Source organism: Crinia signifera, chromosome 7 (genome assembly GCF_055691185.1).
Source record: "Crinia signifera chromosome 7, ASM5569118v1, whole genome shotgun sequence".
Classification (NCBI taxonomy): domain Eukaryota; kingdom Metazoa; phylum Chordata; class Amphibia; order Anura; family Myobatrachidae; genus Crinia; species Crinia signifera.
The window spans coordinates 41,673,627-41,699,298 of record NC_139223.1 but is presented as its reverse complement, the minus strand read 5'-3'; the positions used below and the strand labels follow the sequence as shown (position 1 = coordinate 41,699,298).

The 25,672-nt window shown below is 47.7% G+C and overlaps 1 protein-coding gene across 2 annotated transcripts; it reads right to left on the bottom strand.

The window, feature by feature from the left end:
• Window positions 1-503: 503 nt before the first annotated feature.
• Window positions 504-16,894, bottom strand: DECR2 (2,4-dienoyl-CoA reductase 2). 2 transcript variants are annotated; one of them, XM_083152896.1, is made up of 10 exons: window positions 16,683-16,894; window positions 14,383-14,500; window positions 12,984-13,052; window positions 12,808-12,859; window positions 11,458-11,593; window positions 10,974-11,098; window positions 5,377-5,470; window positions 3,434-3,538; window positions 1,202-1,416; window positions 504-864 (listed from the first exon to the last, which is right to left on the bottom strand). In XM_083152896.1, the coding sequence occupies exons 2-9, from the start codon at window positions 14,478-14,480 to the stop codon at window positions 1,202-1,204; spliced, it is 894 nt and encodes a 297-aa protein (XP_083009022.1). In that variant the 5' UTR covers window positions 14,481-14,500; window positions 16,683-16,894; the 3' UTR covers window positions 504-864. The 2 variants fall into 2 exon arrangements, with proteins under 2 accessions (XP_083009022.1, XP_083009021.1); XM_083152895.1 differs by having other exon boundaries at window positions 1,228-1,416.
• Between the last annotated feature and the right edge of the window lie 8,778 nt (window positions 16,895-25,672).

Sequence of the window (25,672 nt, the reverse complement as noted above, 5' to 3'; positions counted from 1 at the left end):
AGGGGACAGGGACTAAGAGTCAGCTGCTAGAGGGGAGCTGGGGACACATCATTAGGAGCACCCTTGGTACCTCGGTCTGTTCCCTCCTGTCCACCCACAGTAAAAGTTGTGTACATTCTTTGTTGGGTATTGCCAGGTCTCATGTGCCGCAGGTCATCACCACCTCGAGGTCCCCCTCCCCCCCCCCGCGCAGCAACTTCTGCACCACATGTATTCACTACCATCGGGACACCCGCACCACAGCTCCTCTACTTATCGGTAATGGGGGGGGGGAAGAGCCCTCAGCTGCTGATGGGGAAGGGGGATACAGTTTAAGAATGCAAAAACAAAAAACTTCAGGAGGGTGTAGGGGATAGCCTGCTATATATGGGGCCCCCCAGGCCCCATAGCAATTGCATCCCCTGCACCCTCTATAGTTACGCCACTGACACAGTGCGTGTGTGTAAATTACACATTCCCTCAAAGCGTGAAGTGTGTAAAACAAGACACATTTTACAAAACGATGAAAAGTAAAATTTTAATTATTAACAATTGTCCATGATTTGTAAAAGGCTATAACACATCCCACCCTGAAATGCAGAATGTCCTGTGAATTATCAGGAGGAAATCTCATCCACTACCAGACACTGCCGACTGATGTGCCGCTCAGTCCGAGTCCCCCTCCATTGGCACATCACAGCGATAGCCGCGATGTCCAGCAGTCACGCATATGCCACCACTGCGTCCGTCAACACAGAAAACCGCACCAACTGGGGACGGAAGGAAGGAATGATTCCGGGGGAGAAATTAGTGTTGATCACATGCTGCGTGGCCGACGGCTGCAGACTGGTTACTTGCTTTTCTTCATTTCGGAAGACCAGAGATCTGTGAACGAGACCAAGCAGAGGTCAGGAAGGGTTTGGAAGGTCCGTACCCACCCCGAAGGCCTCACACTACATTCACCAGATACCTATGTGAGGCACAGAACTATCAGTGGGCGGACCTACGGTTGGTGAAAGGCATCGCTAACCAATCACGGGTCAGCGGATACTCCTCATACCCTATGGTCTTGTACAGGAGGGCTGCGCAATGACCAGCAGACTCTGGATGGTGGTTGGACCTGTGGCTTAGAGCATAGAATATTCTGTCTATGGTAGGACCCAGGTTCTGCCTTACACTGACTATGGGAGTCCCCTCACTGTATTCTAAAGGGTAACATCACCTAGAGGTGAGCAGAAGGAGGGCTACCCAGCGATGCTGACAGATGATTGGCAGATGTCATCCAGGATCCTCCATCCATCACCAGGGTTGTGCCAGTCACGTAGGATGCCAACGGGCTGGCCAAGAATAGAGCTCCGTGTGCGATCTCAGTCTTATTGCCCATTCGTTGTAGGGGTATAGTTTCCCATACTCCTGCAGCCTCTGCGGCGGCTCCACCTGCAGAACAGTACAGGCAAGGTGAGAGTTAGAATGAGCCTGGGAAAAACAAGAGGCAAACAAATTATCTCTGCCATGTATATAGAACATAAGAACACGTCCAGACATTACAACAGTGATTTAGTTGGCTGAGACTGAATCCCGATAAAACAGAGGTCCTTATGATAGGCTATTTCACAAAGAGAACTCCCGCACCAGATTAGATAGATTGGTTTTGGACTGTCCTTTCTCCAGTATTTGTTATTATTATATATTTGGGATTAGTACCCTTTGTTAATATTTATTTGTAGAGGTGCTACCCTTTACTTTGAATGAAATCCACAACCACACAAGAAAACAAAGTATTGTTGGGTGCACTAAAGGTGCCCATACATGCACCGATCCCGCGGCATCTCATCGCACAGTACAAAAAGTATGTGCTGCACATACTTTTTGTACTGTCTTTTTATGGCATTGCATTGTATGCACAACACATGCACTAGGATGGATGGTAGTTTAGCCCAGAACGCATGCAGGGATCGATGCGTGTATGGGCACCTTAAGACGTCCTTTCCGATAATTATAAAATATAACTTTTAATGAATTTGTAGATAAAAAGGTGAAATATTAAAACATTAGCGACAGATGTGAAAAAGATAAGAAAATTGGAATAAGTGTATTAAAACAATGTCGGACCACGGTCACATTAAATCCTTGCAGGGATGCGATGTCCCTGAGTGTTTTTGTATGTTTCTGTTGATGACAATAAATTTTAGTATACACCACCACTCTCTGTGTGCCTTCAGTATTCTTTTATTATATTGTAGTTGGTACAATTTTATTTAGATACAGAGAGAGTGTGTGTCTCTATTATTTTGTTTTATTGCCACTGTGTTTTTGAAGATGTTACATATGTATCACTTTGTGGAATTGTTTGATCTTGCATTTGTATACACACCATGCAATTTCTATATTTGTTGTTTAATTGCTGTAGACATTGCAACATTAATATAACAGGGGCTCTGATGTGTGTTCTTATTTATAAAGTGTTTCCACAATGTAAAGTGTGGTAACTTATACAGGTCCCCCTGGGGGAATTTGCGGCTTTTATTTATAGTGCCGTCCTCCGGTCTTATATATTTTATAATTATCAGAAAGGACGTCTTAATGCACCCAACAATACTTTATTTTTTTGTGTGGTTGTGGTCCTAATGATAGGGCCTCAACATCAAAGGAAAAGGCTGCAGCAGAGCCACCCAACTGGCCTGACACTTGGGGGTACAGAATTAGGAAATCTTGGAGTACTGCTGGATGGTGGCTTGACACTTAAACATCAGATATCAGCCACAATGAAATCCTCATTCTTTCATTTGAGGAGCCAAAATCAACCACTTAATTCCATCTGAAGATCTGCCAAAGTCATACATTCATTTGTATCATCTCGTTTGGATTACAGCAATGCCCTCTACCTCGGTCTCCCAGCAAAAGAACTGCACTGATTACAGATGGTACAAAACACAGCTGCCAGGCTGTTACCCAACCAGCCCCGTTCTAGCCACATAACACCCCATTCTCTCTGGCTGCCCATGGCAAATCATCTTCAATATTAACTTACTGAGTATCAAAGCCCTACATGACCAAGGCCCAAGGACATTTAGCAGTACCTAGGATCTCCCGTAATTCATTTGGGGGTCAAGCTTTTCGCCACACGGCTCCGACTCTATGGAACTTACTTCCCCGCACAGTAAGAGAGGCCCCCGCTCTAGAATGCTTCAAAGACAGACTCAAGACTTTCCTGTTTACTCCAAAATTCCCCTAAGTGTCGTTTATGAAAAGCTTTTCAGTACTTCATTGTTCCTGTACTGTATTACATTCATTCTATCTGCTAAGCACCTTAAGTCCTATTGGAGAAAGAGCGATATATATATATAAATAAATTATTATTATTGCATTTATTAGTGGAACTATGACAATTGTTTAATGTCCTAAGTGGCCGATGGTGCTGGACACACATATGTGCAGTAAAGTAGGCACTCACCCAGTCTGCGCATGCCCTCTGTGCCAGAGATGGGCCCCGGTGCCAGGCTAATCACCCGCACCTTGCTGGGACCCCACTCCACTGCCAGGTGCTTGGTCATGGCTTCTGCAGGAAGAGAAGGAAGTTTGGATTAGGGACATACACTTTGGGCGGTATTCAATGAGCCTGATTCTCCATGTTTTTATGGCGAATTTGTGCTGTTTGGCGAATTTTTGACAAAAACGGTGAATCACCCTATTCAATGAGCAGATGGCGAATACATTTCAAGGTTGTTTTCGCCATGATTCACCGAGTAGCAATCGCTATCTTTTTATGGTGAAGTGGAATGTGAACTTTTAAAATAAAGTGTTTTGTTTTTTACATTTGGTGTAAAAAAATCAGGAATTTTATTCTGAGGAGGGGCATGCTATTTTTATTCATGTGCTGTAAGCTGCCTGGCACCCGGGGAGCCCACCACCCCCCACAAACGTTCAGGGGCAGGCAGAGAGACTTCCATCTCTCTGCCTGCCACCGTCCTCAGGCTCCCTGCGGCGTTCGCCGCAGGAGCTCATATTTGCCGGTCAGGGGCAGCGAGCCCCTGACTCGTTGAATACCGGAGCCGGCGAGGCTCCGGAACGCGGCGACCAGTGGCGAATGTGCAGCGAATCCTAAACAGGATTCGCTGCACGTCGCCGGTATTCTCATTGAATACCGCCCTATAACTGACAACAACGGCTTCATGTAACACTTCAGGAGGACAGGGCAGCATCGATGCTGGGTACATATAGGGCGGTATTCAATGAGCCTGATTCGCCATGTTTTTATGGCGAATTTGTGCTGTTTGGCGAATTTTTGACTAAAACGGTGAATCACCCTATTCAATGACCACATGGCGAATACATTTGAAGGTTTTTTTCGCCATGATTCACCGAGTAGCAATCGCTATCTTTTTATGGTGAAGTGGAATGTGAAGTTTTAAAATAAAGTGTTTTGTTTTTTACATTTGGTGTCAAAAAATCAGGAATTTTATTCTGAGGAGGGGCATGCTATTTTTATTCATGTGCTGTAAGCTCATGAATATATATTTAATAAAAAAAAAATATATATATATATATATATATATATATATATATATATATATATATATATATATATATATATATATATATATATATATATATATATATATATATATATATATATTTTTTTTTTTTACACAGCAGCCAGCAGGGGGCGCCGGAGCCGAGCCGCTCATTAGATATTCATATATTCACTGCACCCGATCGTTACGATCGGGTGTAGTGAATATACGCGGTCCCCTGCTGGCACCCCCGGGGGGCAGTCTGTGCTGCCTGGCACCCGGGGAGCCCACCTCCCCCCCACATACGCTCTGGGGCAGGCAGAGAGACTTCCATCTCCCTGCCTGCCACCGTCCTCAGGCTCCCTGCGGCGTTCGCCGCAGGAGCTCATATTGGCCGGTCAGGGGCAGCAAGCCCCTGACTCGTTGAATACCAGAGCCAGCGAGGCTCCGGAACGTGGCGAATGTGCAGCGAATCCTAAAAGGATTTGCTGCACCTCGCAGGTATTCACATTGAATACCGCCCATAGAGCGTACATAACTAGAGATACAGTAAATGTACACCAAGTGGTTATTCTGTAAAGCATTGCTATGGACCTGCGCAGTCATAGCAGCCAGGCTTTATCATGTACCTATAGCTGCCTTGGCTTAGGAAATATATAAATATACGCCCCCATGAAAAAAAAAAAAAAGAGGGAGAGAGAGGACAGGCTGCCGCTGCAGCTCTCTCTCCCCCCAGCTCAGCACACAGCACTGGGGAGAGAGGCTGTGCTCTCTCTCCCCACTGCCCGGCTCCATGCAATCGGGTAAAAAGTAGCTGCCCCCCCACCCCCTCTGGACGCCACTGCATACATCCCCAGAGCAAGGTTATATAGAGGGTCCTTACCTATAGCAGCCTTGGCACTGCCCGCGTGCATTTGCAGGACTTGTCCCCTGTAGCTCAGTGTAGCTGTGATGTTTATAATGACGCCACCATTGTCCTTTAGAATAAGAACAATGTTACGTATATTCTACTCTTTCTCCAATAGGACTCAAGAAAACCTGTATTCAATTCTCAACCAGTCACCATCATACAATATAGAAATTAACATTTTTGCTGATTCTTATTACACTGTGACTATATGGTCAGGCAGAGAGGTGGGTCAGCATGTAAATGAGCTATATAGGAACATTTCTAATAACGGCTGTGCTACATAAATGCATGGTCTACAGCAGATGAGATTATGTTTTACTCTGACAATAACAGAAATCTCCGGCATTATTACTGGCATTGTCACTCTGGGGGTTATTCAGATCGTAAGGCTTCAAATTCGCAAGCTGAGCTATTATCGATAGATGGCGCATAGTACTACCGCGCGATATAATCCTGCAAGTTTTTTCATCGCTGGCCACATGCAAGTTGACTGACAGGAAGTCTGAGTTTGTAGGTGGTAGATGGACGTTTCTGAGAGAGTCAGGGAAATCGGCGGCGTGCCGGGCATCGGAGGAGAAGTTGTGTGACCTCAGCTCTGGGACAGATCCGACTGTTTTATCTCAGCCGCCAAGTAAGTCCTGGGCTACGCATAGACTGCACAGGAAAAATCATTCGCTGGTGCGCAGCTTGCGATTGGATTGCGGCAGATCGCAGATCCAGCTAGTTTTTGCAAGTCCTGCTAAGCAATTTGCAGGCTTGCACAGGGTGGGATTTAACTCTGTCTGGGCTTCATATACATGATCGAATGGGCTCTGCAAGGGCAGCGATCAGGTCTGAATAACCCCCTTATTTACCAGCTGCTTAACGAGTTGGCCATGATGTCCTGGCATCCGGGATTCCAACAGTCAGAATACAGACAGCGGAACCCATACCACTAACCCACCATTCCTGCATCCTAACCAATAAAAATACCCGTCCTGCAGCCTAACCCCTAATCTCTCCCTCCCGCAGCCTAATCCTAGCCCCTCATACCCCTGCAGCCTAACCTCTCCCTCCTGCAGCCTAACCAAAACCTCTCCCTCCTGCAGCCTAACCCCTAACCTCTCCCTCCTGCAGCCTAACCCCTAACCTCTCCCTCCTGCAGCCTAACCCCTAACCTCTCCCTCCTGCAGCCTAACCCCTAACCTCTCCCTCCTGCAGCCTAACCCCTAACCTCTCCCTCCTGCAGCCTAACCCCTAACCTCTCCCTCCTGCAGCCTAACCCCTAACCTCTCCCTCCTGCAGCCTAACCCCTAACCTCTCCCTCCTGCAGCCTAACTTCTAACCTCTCCCTCCTGCAGCCTAACCCCTAACCTCTCCCTCCTGCAGCCTAACCCTAACCTCTCCCTCCTGCAGCCTAACCCTAACCTCTCCCTCCTGCAGCCTAACCCCTAACCTCTCCCTCCTGCAGCCTAACCCCTAACCTCTCCCTCCCGCAGCCTAATCCTAACCCTGCAGCCTAACCCTAACCCCTCCCTCCCGCAGCCTAATACTAGCCCCTCATACCCCTGCAGCCTAACCCTAACCTCTCCCTCCTGCAGCCTAACCCTAACCTCTCCCTCCTGCAGCCTAACCCTAACCTCTCCCTCCTGCAGCCTAACCCCTAACCTCTCCCTCCTGCAGCCTAACCCCTAACCTCTCCCTCCTGCAGCCTAACCCTAACCTCTCCCTCCTGCAGCCTAACCCCTAACCTCTCCCTCCTGCAGCCTAACCCCTAACCTCTCCCTCCCGCAGCCTAATCCTAACCCTGCAGCCTAACCCTAACCCCTCCCTCCCGCAGCCTAATACTAGCCCCTCATACCCCTGCAGCCTAACCCTAACCTCTCCCTCCTGCAGCCTAACCCCTAACCTCTCCCTCCTGCAGCCTAACCCCTAACCTCTCCCTCCTGCAGCCTAACCCCTAACCTCTCCCTCCTGCAGCCTAACCCCTAACCTCTCCCTCCTGCAGCCTAACCCCTAACCTCTCCCTCCCGCAGCCTAATCCTAACCCTGCAGCCTAACCCTAACCCCTCCCTCCCGCAGCCTAATACTAGCCCCTCATACCCCTGCAGCCTAACCCTAACCTCTCCCTCCTGCAGCCTAACCCTAACCTCTCCCTCCTGCAGCCTAACCCCTAACCTCTCCCTCCTGCAGCCTAACCCCTAACCTCTCCCTCCTGCAGCCTAACCCCTAACCTCTCCCTCCTGCAGCCTAACCCCTAACCTCTCCCTCCTGCAGCCTAATCCTAGCCCCTCATACCCCTGCAGCCTAACCCCTAACCTCTCCCTCCTGCAGCCTAACCCCTAACCTCTCCCCCCTGCAGCCTAACCCCTAACCTTTCCCCCCTGCAGCCTAACCCCATTCCCCTGCAGCCTAACCCCTAACCTCTCCCTCCTGCAGCCTAACCCATAACCTCTCCCTCCTGCAGCCTAATCCTAGACCCTCATACCCCTGCAGCCTAACCCCTAACCCAGGGGTTCCCAATCTTTTTCTAATCAAGGCACACTAGAGTATCAGCATTTTTCCACGGCACCCCTAGGCCCCAAAAAGTATATATAAAATTAAGTAGATTGTGCTTCTTAGGTTCAGTTATGTGGTAAAGGGCAGGATTTGGTTCTGATTGTACACTTTTATGAGTGGCAGCCACCAGCACTGGTTTTGTCCAGTAATAATTGATCATAAATAATTTGAATTGGTCCTGGACGACCAACCCGAGGCACCCCTGCAAGTGTCCCGAGGCACCCCAGGGAGCCTAGGCACACAGTTTGGGAACGACTGCCCTAACATTTCCCTCCTGCAGCCTAATCCTAACCCCTCATACCCCTGCAGCCTCATAGCTAACCTCTCCCTCCTGCAGCCTAACCCCTAACCTCTCCCTCCTGCAGCCTAACCCTAACCTCTCCCTCCTGCAGCCTAATCCTAGCCCCTCATACCCCTGCAGCCTAACCCCTAACCTTTCCCTCCTGCAGCCTAATCCTAGCCCCTCATACCCCTGCAGCCTAACCCCTAACCTCTCCCTCCTGCAGCCTAATCCTAACCCCTCATACCCCTGCAGCCTAACCCCTAACCTCTCCCTCCTGCAGCCTAACCCCTAACCTCTCCCTCCTGCAGCCTAACCCCTAACCTCTCCCTCCTGCAGCCTAATCCTAGCCCCTCATACCCCTGCAGCCTAACCCCTAACCTCTCCCTCCTGCAGCCTAACCCCTAACCTCTCCCCCCTGCAGCCTAACCCCTAACCTTTCCCCCCTGCAGCCTAACCCCATTCCCCTGCAGCCTAACCCCTAACCTCTCCCTCCTGCAGCCTAACCCATAACCTCTCCCTCCTGCAGCCTAATCCTAGACCCTCATACCCCTGCAGCCTAACCCCTAACCCAGGGGTTCCCAATCTTTTTCTAATCAAGGCACACTAGAGTATCAGCATTTTTCCACGGCACCCCTAGGCCCCAAAAAGTATATATAAAATTAAGTAGATTGTGCTTCTTAGGTTCAGTTATGTGGTAAAGGGCAGGATTTGGTTCTGATTGTACACTTTTATGAGTGGCAGCCACCAGCACTGGTTTTGTCCAGTAATAATTGATCATAAATAATTTGAATTGGTCCTGGACGACCAACCCGAGGCACCCCTGCAAGTGTCCCGAGGCACCCCAGGGAGCCTAGGCACACAGTTTGGGAACGACTGCCCTAACATTTCCCTCCTGCAGCCTAATCCTAACCCCTCATACCCCTGCAGCCTCATAGCTAACCTCTCCCTCCTGCAGCCTAACCCCTAACCTCTCCCTCCTGCAGCCTAACCCTAACCTCTCCCTCCTGCAGCCTAATCCTAGCCCCTCATACCCCTGCAGCCTAACCCCTAACCTTTCCCTCCTGCAGCCTAATCCTAGCCCCTCATACCCCTGCAGCCTAACCCCTAACCTCTCCCTCCTGCAGCCTAATCCTAACCCCTCATACCCCTGCAGCCTAACCCCTAACCTCTCCCTCCTGCAGCCTAACCCTAACCTCTCCCTCCTGCAGCCTAATCCTAACCTCTCCCTCCTGCAGCCTAACCCCTAACCCCTTATTCCCCTGCAGCCTAACCCTAACCCCTCCCTCCCTCCTGCAGCCTTATCCTAGCCCCTCATACCCCTGCAGCATAACCCCTAACCTCTCCCTTCTGCAGCCTAACTCTTACCCTCTACCTAATCCTGAACACAAGGCTAGTACTTACCATTGGGATCCATCTGGAGTCTGACCACTGTGGGGATCCTGACTGCATCCCCTCTATTATTATTATTATAATTTTATTTATAAGGCGCCACAAGTGTTTCGCGGCGCCGTACAAAGGAACAATACAGGGAGACAAAGCTTAGCATAACATTGAATAAATAACAAAAATACAGTACAAATAAATAGCACCACAGTTCAATACACATTACAGCTTAAATGTAAGTAGTGAGGACTCAATCAACATACAACTAGAGGCTTGATGCCAATGATGGAGAGGAGTATGCGGACAAAGATGGTCACTGAGTGTTGGAGTATAGGAGAGCTGTGAGTGAAATGTGAAGAGAAGTGGGCTTTGACAACAGGAGGGAAGAGGGCCCTGCTCAGAGGAGCTTACAATCTAGTAGGAAGGGGAGACAGACAGATTACAAGAGGTGCAAGCGAGTGGGTGGTGGTTAGATAGCAGGATGTAAAAAGGCAAGGGGTCGGAGAACCAGCTGGTTTATGCAGTGGAAGGGTACGCTTTGATGAATAGGTAAGTTTTCAGTGCCCATTTGAAGCTTTGCAAGGTCGGGGAGAGTCTAATGGAGCGAGGGAGTGCGTTCCACTGAAGGGGTGCAGTACGGGCAAAGTCCTGTACTTTAGCATGGGAAGCAGAGATCAGGGTGGAGGAGAGACGACAGTCATCAGCCGACCGTAGAGGGCGGGAGGGTGTATGAATGGAGATGAGGTTAGAGATATATGGAGCAATGGAATTAGAGATGGCCCTGTATGTGAGTGTGAGGTGTTTGAAGAGGATTCTGTAGGGGAATGGAAGCCAGTGCAGATTTTGTTGAAGGGGAGTGGCAGAATTAGAGCGGCGGGAGAGGAAGATAAGCCTGGCTGCAGCATTGAGGACAGATTGGAGAGGAGCCAGTTGGGATTGAGCGAGGCCAGTGAGGAGAACATTGCAGTAGTCGAGCCGTGAGATGACCATTGAGTGGATGATCAGCTTAGTTGCACTCTGTGAGAGAAAGGGCCTGATGCGAGCAATGTTGCGTAACTGGAACCGGCAAGAATGGGCCAGGGCTTGGATGTGGGGTGCAAAGGAGAGGGAGGAGTCAAGAGTGACACCCAGGCAGCGGAGTTGGGGAACGGGGGAGATGATGGTGTTGTTAACAGTGATAGAGATATTATTAGGGGGCATAGCTCTATAACCTCTACCTACAGTGAGTTTATGCTCACTGTAGAAAGCATGTCATGCCCTACACTCACCAGTACAACCAGATCACACCAAGAAACGATCCTTATGCCCTGACCACAGCTGCTATATGTCCAGTAAACGGTTGTCCTGTAACACATGCTACACTTACCCGGAAGAAGCGCTCAAATAAGATCTTGCTGGCATTGAATGTTCCCATTGTGTCTATGTCGAGGACGACCTTAAAGGCATTAAATGATAAGGAACTGGCAGGGCAGAGAAAATTCCCAGCAGCATCTGCATGAGAAGACATAGGCACAAGATGTAAGTACACAGCTATGGAGCAGGAGAGAAGTACAGAGATGAAACATTAGATTTGCCAGGGCTACATAAAGGGAGGAGTTCAGCTTGCCCATGACATGAATGGACATTCTGACCGGCAGCCACTACCCCGGCACCAGAATCCTGGAAATGTCAATGCCAGAATTCCATACCGGAGGTTAGGGATCAGGTAAGGAGGGTTACGGGTAGAGGGTAAGTATAATTACCCAGCCACTGTCGGGATTCTGACCATTGGCTGCTGCTGTCTCATGACCACCGGCCATCAGTATGTATTCCATAACACAAGTGGTAACCCCCGTCATAGGAGTACTTACTGTTCACAAGGATATCTATTCGTGAGAATGTCCTCAGAGCCTCCTCTACGGCCGTAATCAGTGTCTCTGGCTGACGCACATCCGCTGACAGCGCAAGACAGCGCCGGCCCGTGGCAGCACTTAGCTTCTCCGCTGCCTGGGAAAGAGATATTTACGTCCAGTACTGGTGTATTATGCAATATGTATATTCCTATATATAGATATAGCAGATGCCGGTCACTGAATCAGGTTTTATTGAACACCGACATGCATAACGCACACACACATATACTTATTTATTGCCACTAAGATTCGGATCAATTAAAGAGGATACGTTTTGGTCTATTGCAGTTGTGTAACTATATATAATAGAGGCTAATGTATGCCCTAGACCAGGCATCTCCAAAGTCCGGCCCGGGGGCCAATTGCGGCCCCTGCCATCATTTCAAGCGGCCCGCAGCCTCCAGCCAGAAGCGGGCGGATCATCAGATGCAGGATGCACAGCACAGGACACTAAAGGTGGGGTCCCAGCCGAGCGTGCCTTTACCTTGCTGTCTGCAGCAGTGAGGAGGTGGCGGCCGCCACAGTGAGATGTGTTTGGCGGCTTTCGGGTGAGTGTGCGTCCAACCCCTGGACATTCAGAGAAGGGGGGGCAAGCTACGGGACAGAGTGAATGGGTGCAAAGTGGTGAACATACAGTGAAGGAGGGCCAGGCTGGGGGACATACAGAGAAGGATGGTCCGGCAGGGGAATATAATGTGAAGGGGGCAGAGTGGAGGACATACAGTGAATGGGGGCAGGCAGGGGAATGTACAGTGAAGGGGCAGGCTGAGGGACATACAGTGAATGGGGGCAGGCAGGGGAATGTACAGTGAAGGGGCAGGCTGGGGCACATACAGTGCCCCAGCAGAGTGGGGGACCATTCTGATGTAATTAATGATTCAAAGAATGTCAGGTTGAATGGTCGGCCCCCACACATTTTCACCTCACCAAATCTGGCCCTCGTCGCAAAAAGTTTGGACACCCCTGCCCTAGACAGATTCAGGCCATTTCTCTCCGCAGGCTAGCAGCACATTCCAGAGGCAGTGCCCATTATCCTTTCCTGTTTTCTGTAACACCATCATGACTTTCTAACCTGACCATGCCCTGCAGGTGACACCCCACACCCCGATTACGTCATAAACATCCCCCCCCCCAAAGGTTGAATCTGACATGTCGACATCTCAATGGTCGACACACAGGAAGACTTTTATTTTTTTTACTCTTTCATACATTACCATACACATTGACTCTAATTGGCCTGTAGTGAGACATGCACGGAGACGTGGTACATTCATTTAAGAGTGACATTAAGCAAAATAATCGCCTTACCTCTGTCACCCTCTGCAGGTTCCTGCTCACAATGACTGTGTCACATCCGTGCCTACAGAGAATGGAGAGGCAGACACTTATGCCAGGTGGGGTGACAGTTACCCCGATATAAGAGAGAGGATGACAGAGGGCTCATGGGAGTAGAGCAGCAGGTGGACCACAGTGAGCGTTCTTACCTCATGAATATTTCGGCAATGCGGAAGCCAATCCCTGATCCGCCTCCGGTAAGTAGTGCCACTCTGCCCCTGGTACGGACGGAGGAACTGGATTACTGCTCATATAATCGGCGTGCATGCAGCAACGTATGAACAACCACGGCCCAGCCCGGGAAACCATTCAGTCACAGGGGAGTGTCCCCAAACTTTATAAGATGCGATTTAGTATTCATCTGTAATTATCCCGTTATCATGTCACCCACTGATATAATGAGCTAGCAGTTAATAAAATAATGCAAACCCCTTTAATATGCCAAGCACCCCAACTAATATGTTAATTACTTTGCAAGGCAGATTACCCTTTCCTACCCCTGATCTACGTCATACTGGAAATGGATCCTACTGATCCCTCTCCTGCAGTGATTTAACTTCACTCACATTTACATTATAGATATAGGGAGTATTTAGCTTATGTATTCTTCACTGGTCAAAGTTCCTATTTTAAAGTCACGGCACTGTACTTTTCAAGGCCACGTATATCAAACCCCAATACAAGGTCTACAAAAATATTGTCCCGCAAGGATCCATTTCCTGCAGATCACACTGAAGGGTATAAGACAAAGTGCAGTATTCAATGCTGGTTTTCGAAATGTGAAGCGAATCCTGTTAAGGATTCGCTGCACATTTGCAGGGTTCTGGAGGGCTGGAGCATTCGCTGCCAGCCCTCCGTGTCACCCTATTCAACGCGTCAGGGGCAGCGAGCCCCTGGCGGCGAATTTTAACCCCTGCGGCGAATGCCGCAGGGAGCTGGGGGATGGCGGCAGGCAGAGAGATGGAAGCCTCCCTGCCTGCGCCGGACACTGAGGGGGTTAAGGAGGGACACAGGGAGAGCCCCCCAAGAGCTGACAGGGGGCTGAAATAAGGAGCCACTGCACTCACTGGTCCCGATCCTGCATATGTAATGATCGGGACCAGAGTGCAGTGAATATATGAATATTAATGAGCGGCTCCTGGCCCCCTGCTGGCAAAAGTGTAAAAAAAAAAAAAATTTAAATTACATTTTTTTTAATAATTAAATATATATTAATGTGCTTCAAGCACATGAATAAAAATAGCATGCCCCTTCACAGAAAAAAAAAAAATCTGATTTTTTTTTTACACCAAAAAAATAAATAAAAACCCTTTATTTTAAAAGATCACTTTCCAGTTCACTTAAAAAGATGTTGAATGCAAAACGGTGAATCATGGCGAAAATCATGGAGAAAGCAATTTGCCATCTGAGCATTGAATACACTCTCGGCGAATCCCAGTGAAAACCCCATTGAAATACACCAGCTTTCGGCAAATATAGGTGAATCGAGAGCATTGAATACTGGCCATAAGGGGAACACTATGCCCCAACAAAGCACCTGGTCCTTACTGGAGTAGAGTGGGACTATACAGATAGGTGTAGGAGGAGAGGCAGTCATCGGTTTGCACATCTTCAGGGGCCTGATCCAGGTTTGGTAGTTTAGACATCGCACTGCTTCCTGGGAACGCTGAAAGGGAGAATTGTGTAAGAAGAACGTCTGCTGGAGAGAATATGCACATGCTATATAAACCAAGCTCAAAAAGTACCTGGGAATGAAGCTATAAGCAAGTATAGGCTTGAAAAATGGCAGTTTGGAGCTGATTGGTCGCTGCATTATCACTGGCACCTTTATCACTTCAGGCTTAATAAATCTGCCCCTGAGCGACCCACCCAGCTATGAGGTTATATGGCACCAGGCCACACAGTGCCTGCCCTATGACACACTGCACTTGGATCTGGTGTACCCACAATGCATGTCTGTATGGAGGTAGCGGAGACACACACGTGCTGACTGCAGCAATATAGACAGAGAGGATACATTTAGGTTCTACCTGTGCACACAATATACAATGCATGCCTGTATGGAGGTAGCGGAGGATGCATGGAAGGTCGACATGGGGTAGGTCAACAGGGACATTAGGTCGACATGGGGTTTTCACTGTTTTTGAAGCCGACAGGCGGCATTTCATGCCCTACCATCCACTAGGGCATGGTGGGAGAATAAAATAGTGTGCCGAGCATGGCAAGGCACCGAGCCCGAAGCAAGGCGAGCGCAGCGAGGGGACGCTTTGCACTTTAACCTGTGTCCATGTCAACTGTGTCGACATGCGGGTCAAAAAACAGTGAAAAACCCCATGTCGACCTAAATGCATGAAGGACCATACTATACAGTGTGTGTGTGTGTGTGTGTTATGTGTATATATATATATATGTATATATATATATATATATACACACATACATACATACACACACCATTATTCAGATCTGCTCGCTGTACAACTTCAAAATGGGCAAAACCATGTGCACTGCAGGTGGGGCAGATGTAACATGTATAGAGAGAGTTAGATTTGGGGGAGTTATTTTGTTTCTGTGCAGGGGAAATACTGGCTGCATTATTTTTACACTGCAATTTAGATTTCAGTTTCAACACACCCCACCCAAATCTAACTCTCTCATGGTTTTAGGCGGGATGTACTATGACGAAAATTCGGTAAAACCCCCATTTTACTGCATTTTCAAATCTGCTAAAACCAAGCCGCACGGTCTTCGGTGGGCAGAGTATCGCCACCTTTGGGTGCCTATGGGCTTCTATCGACGCCCACCGTCCGCGCCCCCCTCCCCTGTCGTCTGTGCTGCTCTTCCTCCCCCAGCAACATGTCACAGCTGGGGATGTCCTTCTGGCTGCAGGGGGGAGGAGGAGACACCGGGTACCGCCGCAGAGCCAAGGAGGTGACGGAGACGCACGCCACATCACAGGTATCGCAGGGGGCCTCTGTCACCGCACCGCCAGCTGCATGTTAGTACATATGCACTGGCATTGCGGCGGAGGCGTGGTGAGGGGCGCGATGTATGTTAATACATCCCGCCCTTTGTCCATTTCGAGACCAAATTTGTACTGCGATCAGATCTGAATAAGGGCCCCTGTCTGCACACTACACTAGGATACTATACAGTATGTGCACAATACACTATGAAGTATATACACATGGAAGCACCATACTATGCAGTGTGTGCACAATACACAATGCAGTGTATACACATGAAGGCACCATCCTATACAGTGTGTGCGCAATGCAGTGTATACACATGAAGGCACCATCCTATACAGTGTGTGCACAATGCAGTGTATACACATGAAGGCACCATACTATACATTGTTTGCACAATACACAATGCAGTGTATACACATGAAAGCACCATCCTATACAGTGTGTGCACAATGCAGTGTATACACATGAAGGCACCATACTATACAGTGTGTGCGCAATGCAGTGTATACACATGAAAGCACCATACTATACAGTGTGTGCGCAATGCAGTGTATACACATGAAAGCACCATACTATACAGTGTGTGCACAACACACAATGCAGTGTATACACATGGAAGCACCCTACTATACAGTGTGTGCACAATACACACAATGCAGTGTATACACATGCCGGGAACACGTCTGCACACTACACTAGGATACCATACAGTGTGTGCACAATATACACAATGCATGTATACACATGCAGGGAGCACCTCTGCACACCACACTAGGATACTATACAATGTGTGCATAACACACAACTGTATATAAAGTTGGATAAAGCCATATGATAGCCTAGGGCAGGATATCATATACACTGAAGCCCACTCACCACTCACACTTGCAGCAACTCCGGACGGACTTTGTATTCGCCACCTCCTCACTGCTGCACTTTCCAACCTCTCTCCGGCTGCAGCCGCAGGGAATCCTGGGAGTTGTAGTTGAGCTACCTAGGCTGGAGCTTTCACTGGGCTGGAGGAGCTCAGCTTTACTGTGTTCTGCACTGCCTGCCAATTGCTACCAGCTTGTGTGTTGCACTCCTCTCTGTGCATGTCCAGGGGCTGCCAGAGATGTAGTAAAGAAGGTGATTGCAGGTTAGGGTTGATCGGGATGATTGCCTGCAGTTCCCCTCCAATACACTAGATGTCCACATTTTTACTGATTTCAACATTTACAAACTGCCCAAAAAAAAAAAAAAAAACACGTACAATCATCAATTAATATGTCAGTCGGACAAGTGTCTTTTATTCTTATCATTTGCAGTAAAAAACTGCATTACCCCATATTTATTGTATACTATATGTTACTATATTGTTCATTTGTTTCCAGGGGGATGATGGCTATATCTTTTTTAGGTACTTGTGTAGTTTCACTGCGGCAGTTACGCCGTCAGCGTAGCGTCCCTGTCAGAATCAGCGTAGTGTTCCCGCGGCCAGCGTAGTCAGTCAAAAGTAGCGTAGTGTTCCCGCGGCCAGCGTAATCAGTCAGAAGTAGCATAGTGTGGGGGCGTGGTGTGCAGCCGGGGGCGTGGTTTGGGGGGTGCTTGGGCGGACATGGGGAGTAGTGGGCGAGGAGGGGGCAGGAGCTTGCTGTGTAGGACGTAGCCTGTGTAGAACGTGGTAACGCAGGTTCTGCAGTGTGGATAACGGTGGACGGGCCTGTCAATCACCCGTGGATCCCCGCACACCGTTAGCTACACTGCTTGTGAGTGACGGATCTGGCTAAATATATAAGAGATGTATGCAAGCATGTGTGTATGCATATACAGTATGTAAGGTATCTACTTCTAGTGTAACAGGTAATGGGGTCACAGAGGAGAGGTGCCCCCTTGATTGCAGAAGCCCGACAGCAGAAGACTCCATTGCCTCCCAGAGCTACGCCTCTGGGGAGACTCATATTAACATCAGCTTGACTATCAAAACAAACATCCTTTTCTTTCCATTTTTAAAGATTTCTTTGTATATTAGACATAAAAGTGCAGCTTGCGTTTCTCTTTTCACTTAATAAAACCGAATACTATTTGGAGTTGAAAACATGGATCTTGATGTAAAATAAAAAAAAGTGCTGTGTAAAAGGGTTAAGGCCCTATACATCAAAAAGATATTGTACCCAATCGTACAATCTGAACTGGTTGTATGATTGATTGTATGACAGATTGTGTGCACATTGTCCAAAAACCACCAACGACTGCCGAGGAGTTGAAGGGAAAGTTGGACACAATTGTGATTGTAAGACCGGTCTTTTAGATGTATGGCCATCTTAAGATCGGTCTTCCTGATGTATGGCCACCTTTAGGGCCTTATTCTGGTTGGTGCGGCCGGGCCGTACGCGTACGTCCCGGGGTTTTTTATGATCTGCGCATGCGTACATTCGCTAATGCGCAGGCGCGAACACTCCACAACGCTTACGGACGGGTCTCTACGTGCGAAAAAACCTATACGCGAGTGTACGGGCATTGGGGGCGGCATAGGGGCGTGATGAGGGGAGCGGCCGAAATAATGAGGGAAAATGGGCGTAAATATGGGCGTACACGGGGGTGTGCACCAAAAATGAGCGGTGCTACTACCGCACGATCGATTAAAGCACCGTTCATTTCGGACACAAAACAGGCGGCCGCCAACCGCCATCTCAAACCACCCCTACAGATACCGCATGCCAGCGTGCGCCTGGGTTTGCTAATTTACGCTGATTACTACTCAAACACATACACCTGAATGTAATAAGCAATGCTGCAGTCTATTAAGTCCAAACCATGATTTCACTACCTGCAAGCCACACACAGCACTCAAACACATTGGAAGCTTATCTTTCTATACTTCTCGACATTTAAAGGTTTGTTTAATTTAAGGTAAGAATCTTTTTAAGACCTGCTTATATATGCTAAGGTAGGTATTTGCTAAACAGTTATACACATTCACTACGTGCTTTCATAGACTTTACACAGTAGCACACTCAATCTACACAAGTCGACATGTGTCAACGTGTTCACTCTAATACAAACATAGGTTTTGTATTTATGATACAATAACATAAACCACATCTAACACCTACAAAGGATGTTTCAGCAATGTTTTAAGCCCATGCCCACTATTTTGCACACAATCTTTGTATAGTACCCAAAATACAGAACAGTACCACTATCTGATCTGCTATGAATTGGATTTGACTACACTCTGGATGTAAGATGCCACCAATCACATTATTGCACTCACATCTCTCTAACAAAGGATTCCTACATCTGCTTATGACACTGTAAAATCATATATATTTAAAAACTTATACATGTTTGTTCACAAGCAATTTTATCATGTTTGGCCGATTCACACATCTTTTTTTAGGGAGGACACATATGCATTCCTACACAAATGTACCTTTTGACCCTTGTTTGTCTGCCTCACCCACTCCATGAGGAAAGCATTGTTCTGGACCTGCTTTTACCTACTACTGTAGGAGCTACCTCACCTGCACACAAACTGCTTTCTCACCTATTAAGTTGCTCTGCACATGTGCTGACACAAACTAATTAGCAGGGAAAAGTTGGATAGGAACATGGGAATGGCCATGGAGAGGGTTACACATGGGAAACTTCGACCACACTTCAACAAATGTTCAAAAATACCCTGGTCAGTAAGTACACATAAATCTAGTATTTGTTTCACACAAGAAATTACACATACAACAATTTTGTTTTAATTGGTAAAATAAATTTATTTGCTGTTCAGCATCACAGCTTAGTAGACACTTTCATGTCATAAATCAAATAAACAAATAAAATAGACACAAAAAAAAAAAAACAGCCAGAACAAGAGGTTGCATATCTCCAAACATGTGTTACCCTGCAAATGCAATGGTGAAAGAAATGGGGACACCAGAATACGTACTGCAACAACCAGGGTGAATACTAAGCAAGATACACACCACCAAAAATGTATCCTGCATTTGTAGAGGTCAAAATAAGAACTTTAATGCCCATGGCACGAAAATGGATCGATGGCCAACTCAGGAAGTGGATGTCCAGTGCAATTTAAACATTTGGGGTCCAACCACAGAGGAAGTGAACCAGGTCTCATTATTTGGGCCCTTTTTTCCCCCTTTTAGATGGGGCCTTGGGGACAGGGGCCTTTGGGTCAGATGGCTTGCGGCGTCTTCCCCTAGTGGACACAGGAGGGTCAGCAGAGGTGGAAGGTTGGGGAGCAGCTTGGGGTGGCCCAGCAGATGGGGGATTGTCCCTTAGGGACCTGGCGGTGGTCAGCAGCTCCGCAAGAATGTCATTCAGGCGGCTGAGGTGTTGGCCAATGCTTTGCATGCCAGCCGCCAGAGTGTCATTCATGCGGTTGAAGGCCTCACACTGCTGCCTGTTTGTGGCCTTCCAATCCTCCAAAAATTCCCCAATCTGCTGCTGACGGAGCGCAGCATCCACCCCTTGCTGCTCGATCCTCTCAAGCATCACCATCACGCTCTCATCCCATTTCTCCTGTCGCTGGGGCTGGGGGTGTCTTCTTGGTGGAGGCTGGACCACTTGCTCCACCTGTGGCTCTGCAGAGGAAGATGCTGCCGGTTCATCCTGGGTTTCTGCTTCTGCTAGGATAATAATTGAAAACAATGTCACCATCACATACGCACTAAAAAATATCTTTCAAAATACAATGCATTACTGTGACTTACCATCAAAAGCAGCATCAAAGACCTCCGCCGGGAGCTCACTGTCCATATTGGAGATCCCCCTGACCTCGGGCACATCAATGACGTCCAAGGCGTCCTGCTCCAGGGTGGTATACTCCAAAGTATCGGGCATAGGACCTCTTCACCGATAGCCAATCTCTGACCACTGGTGACACCTGGTTCACTTCCTCTGTGATCTTGTCCCAAAGGTTTCTCCTTGCACTGGCACCCGGCTTCCTGGTTGGCAATTCGATCCATTCGCGTGCTCTGGGCACTAAAATTCTTAATTCTGCCTCTACAAATGCAGGGTTTCTCTTTTTGGTGGTGGTATCCTGCTCAGTCCTCACCCTAGATGTTGCAGCTCGTTTTCTGGTGGCCCCAGTTCTCTCAACATGCACCTGCTGGGTCACACCTGTTTGGAGAGATGCAACCTCTTGTTCTGGCTGGTTGCTTGGCCCTTGTGGAGCTGGTGGAGGTTGAACAGGGCCTGTTAGTGAGGGGCCCGCTTGGTCTTGCAGGCTACTTCTCTCTTGAGCCCTCCTTCTCCGCTCCTGTTCCCTCTTCTGTAAAGATTCAAGCAGGGATTCTGCTTGTGCTCTCTGTAGAGCGTCCTCAGCTGCGGAATCGTCTGAGTTAGACATGTTTGCAGCAATTCTGGCCTGCATCTGACTGAATATTTATATGTTAATCTCCCGCCATGAACAAGGGGGCGTATATTTTTCCCCGCAATGTAGTTGCCAATTTACGCCGATATTTCCCGCCGATAATTGCCGCTTAAATTACGCAGGTCTCCACGCACCTGATCAATCACCTGTATATGCACATACACAGGTTGTGGAGCATTGTGTGCTACATCGTGAAATGTGTGCACCTGTCATTCCAATGATGAGTGTTGTCAGCTGGTATCTGTTGGAGTTCGTGTATGCTTTGTGAGTCACATTTCAAAACATCACGTTATAATGCTTTCCTTACATATGTAATGAGTATGAAATTGTCATACACCAACATGTTGCATTGTGCCCCTTTTAGCAGCGTATTTATTAGTAGACGGTTGCGTGTATTCTTTTACGCACACTGTATATACAGTACGTCTCTCCATGGAAATGGGTGTATTGTGCCCCTTTTAGCAGCGTATTTATTAGTAGACGGTTGCGTGTATTCTTTTACGCACACTGTATATACAGTTCCTCTCTATACATTGAATGCATGCTGTTGGTTATGGTGTGTGTATATCGGAACGGTCCGCGTAAGTTTCTATTCGCATCCAGTTTGTTAATGTAAGAAGGATTAATAAAGTTAATACCAAACAAACAATTTTTTACACCAATCAGCAAGCACCAAAAGTGATATATGTACCTGCAATTATTAACTGCGCCATTGCCACTATGACTTCAACCAGGGCTAGGGCGTTTTCGACACAGGAGCTGTTGGCCTTGGTTGAGGTCATGGACCATCACCTGGGGCCCAGGGGCCCATATGTGTCCAACATGGACAAGCGGCGGGCGTATACTGCTGCCCGCCGCCTAATATACACCCGGACCGGCGTCCGCAGAAGCCTGGGCCAAGTTGAGCGGCGCTGGTCTGACCTGCGCCGGCGGCAGCCAGTGTTGCTTTGTACACTTCGCCGCCATATTGCCCGATGTAAGTTTTTATGACTAGTATGTCTGCGTTTTTTTGCAAATGATTTCTGTACTTTTTATAAATATGTTCCTGAGTATGTGGGTGTATATGGGGTGTATAGGGGGTGTATAGGGGGTGTATATGGGGTGTATAGGGGGTGTATATGGGGTGTATAGGGGGTGTATATGGGTGTATAGGGGGTGTATAGGGGGTGTATATGGGTGTATAGGGGGTGTATAGGGGGTGTATAGGGGGGGGTTTAAGTAGTTGCTCAGTTTTTGGGTGTAGCATATCAATTAGTTTGCATGATAAATGTCTGAAATATAACAGCAATGATAATTTGGAAGGTTATGAGCATGACTAATGTGAATTTTTCTTTCCCCCTTTTTTATGAAACCCAATCTTTGATTTCTATGCCATCAACATGAACATTTCAGCACGGGCAAGAGCCCGCATAGAAGCCCGGGAGCAGGCAGCCCGGGACCAGGCAGCCCAGGAGCAGCCGGAAGAGGAGGAGGAAGAGGAGGAGGAGGAAGAGGAGGAGGAGGAAGAGGAGGAGGAAGAGGAGGAGAAGGAAGAGGAGGAGGAAGAGGAGGAGGAGGAAGAGGAGGAGGAAGAGGAGGAGGAAGACGAGGAGACAATGGGTCAAGCTGGGACCCACCAAATTTCGCCATCCCCTTCCCCCACCCCCTCCCCAACCCCCACCCACACCCCTACCCCCACCCCCTCCCCAACCCCCACCCCCTCCCCAACCCCCACCCACACCCCTACCCCCACCCCCTCCCCAACTCCCACCCCCTCCCCAACTCCCACCCCTACCCCCACCCCCTCCCCACCCCATTTCCAACCCCCCTACACCTCTCCACCACCCACCCCCAAACCTCTCCAATCCCCACTCACACCCACTACCAGCATCCAAAGTCCAATCCCATCCCCCTTGCTCCTGACCCCCCCCAACCACCGCACACCCAACCAGCGGCGACCAGGATGGCTCAAGTAGCCGTAAGTAAATAATGTGTCTAATGTTTACCTACACATTTCTACACATAAACAATCACAACAACCACATATGTGTATCCAACATCAACATTAGTTGCAACATATCACTGCAGGGAGACCATGAGGTGTGGCCTGTCCTTCTCCAGGAACAAGGGTCCCCTTGGTGGTTTTTTGGAGTGTGGCCATGCCTCACCCCTTGAATAATTGACATAACAGTACATCCAATGAGATATCCGACATTAGTGGTGTTGTAGTTATGTGGGTCCAGGTGTTGGGTAACTCCAGTTCCCAGCATGATGTGCAACATAAATGTAGAGATTGTTTTGTTAATAGTGTGTGAGGCCATGCGGATGCATGCTTTACAAACATAGCTGTAGGCCTATATTTTGTACAGCAATGTCCTAAATTTAAAATAGTAAGGAGTGCTTAAGCCGCAACAATGTCATAACCCTTAAATAGCACAGCCTAATTGTGAGGTTAGAGGAGAGTCCCCCAAAACCAAACTACCAATTGGGATACAGCATACATTCATCCAAGAAGGAGTAATTTAATTAATGTTATTTACTATGTACAGTATGTGTGTGTTAACATATTATTTTTTAGTACTGTGTTTACAGCAGACCCATCTTCAATGTAGTTTAAAAATGTATGTGGCCTTCACACATAACTCACAACTTTTTATTATGTACAAATACAACAAACATTTGTGTATGTTATATATTAATTTTTTTTTTATCCCTTCACTACAGACACTGAACAGCACCAGGAGGAGGTGGCAGCAATAATTCGGGAGATCTTCCTGACCCTCCTGTATTTGCACATCCTTTTTGCCCAACTGGAGGCCCGCATTTAATTTATTTTTATCCCCCCCCCCCCCTTATTATGTTTGTTAAAAATAAAAGTTTATATTCTGTTATAAATTGCCTGTGTTTTTAATAATAAATATGTTAGAGGGCTTGTAAGGGTAGGTACATACAGATGTGTAATGTAAGTTATATTTGTAATTTGAGGTGAGGGGTAATGATTGATGTGTGAATGTGTGTGTTTTTGAGTAAAATAACACATAGTGAAAATGCATGAATGTTTAATGTTGTTCGATTAAAACATCACACATAACATCAGGGTAGGTATACATGTTACACATTTTGGACAAACTAATTATGGACATAATTTAGTACATATACAGAAACACCAACATAACTTGATTTAAAAGTAACAGCAATATGGGGACACATAGATAGTGATTAAAATGCCACATTAGAACATAACAAATATACATGTAATGAGGGTTAAAATTTTGTTTTATTAGGGTCTTTATTAAGGTAGACAATTGAGTTAATAGAAAACAATAATTGAATAACAATTAGAATAATTAATTAATTGTCTGATTTGTAGTTGAAAGGCAAGATTTGCAGGTCCATATATGTGAAGGGTATGCCAGCGTGCACGGACGTACGCTCACTCTCACGAGCGGTGACATAAGCTGAGTTTTCCATTGAAAACAATAGGGACCCGTCCGTGCAAGCTGGCGTACGCTCAGATCTCCGCAAGAAGTCGGTGGGAAGACGGACGAGAGACGTCCGTAAACGGTGGCGTACGCTCTGTTGTACGCCAGTTGTCGGAGTGTAAGGGCTGGTCCGTCCGTGTACGTTGGCGTATGCTCAATTGTACGCCACTCCCCTTTGACGTTGTTTCTGGCCGTACGTATGCGGCTGACTTGTGGGTGGACTTAACCCCAACGGCCGCGTACGGAGAGCGTACGTTAATATGGAACGTACGCACGTTTGGCCGCTACGATCAGAATAACCTCCTTAGTGTGCTGTAAACATCAAAGCTTTTTTTTTGGTATTAACCCATTTTCCACCAAAGTGTATTGACCACTCCGTATTTATTAGGACATGTCAAATATTTTCCTAAACGTGCAATTATGAAAAGAAGCGAATTGCCTGGGTAGCAGGTGTGTGGCAGGCCGGACACTCTGGTAACACCCAGTCACAGATCCGTGTGGCACATTCCATGCAGAAGACATAGTGCCCACAGGGCACCAATGCTGCTATGACTTCACTCTCATGGCACACTACACCGTCTCTCCCACTCTTGCGCTGGCCATCTGAGATGCTGGATTCTGTGATATAGCCAGATGCCACAGATGAACTGCCCGGTAGAGATGACGATGATGAAAACTCAGCACTATTTGAAAAGTAAGAGCAGGATCCTTGGCTCGGCAGCCAGGAAATACTGTTGACTGGATCACTGTGAATCCTATGTGCCAGTGGATGCTCTAGACCTATCCCAGGATCAGGCAAGGTGAGGTAGAGCAAAGGGGTGGCACTTCCACTCATGCTGCTATTTCTCCTCAGAGTTGGGCATCCACTTAATTCCTAGAGTTGTCCACTTTGTGTTTCATAGGCTGCCATGTTGGGAGTTCTCCCAGCAGAAAGGCTCCATCCAAGATCGATCTGCATAGACTTTCATTGCACGATCCCACAGGGTCTTGATGTGGGGCTGACATCTTAGCACAAATTTTGCCTGAGCCTCCAC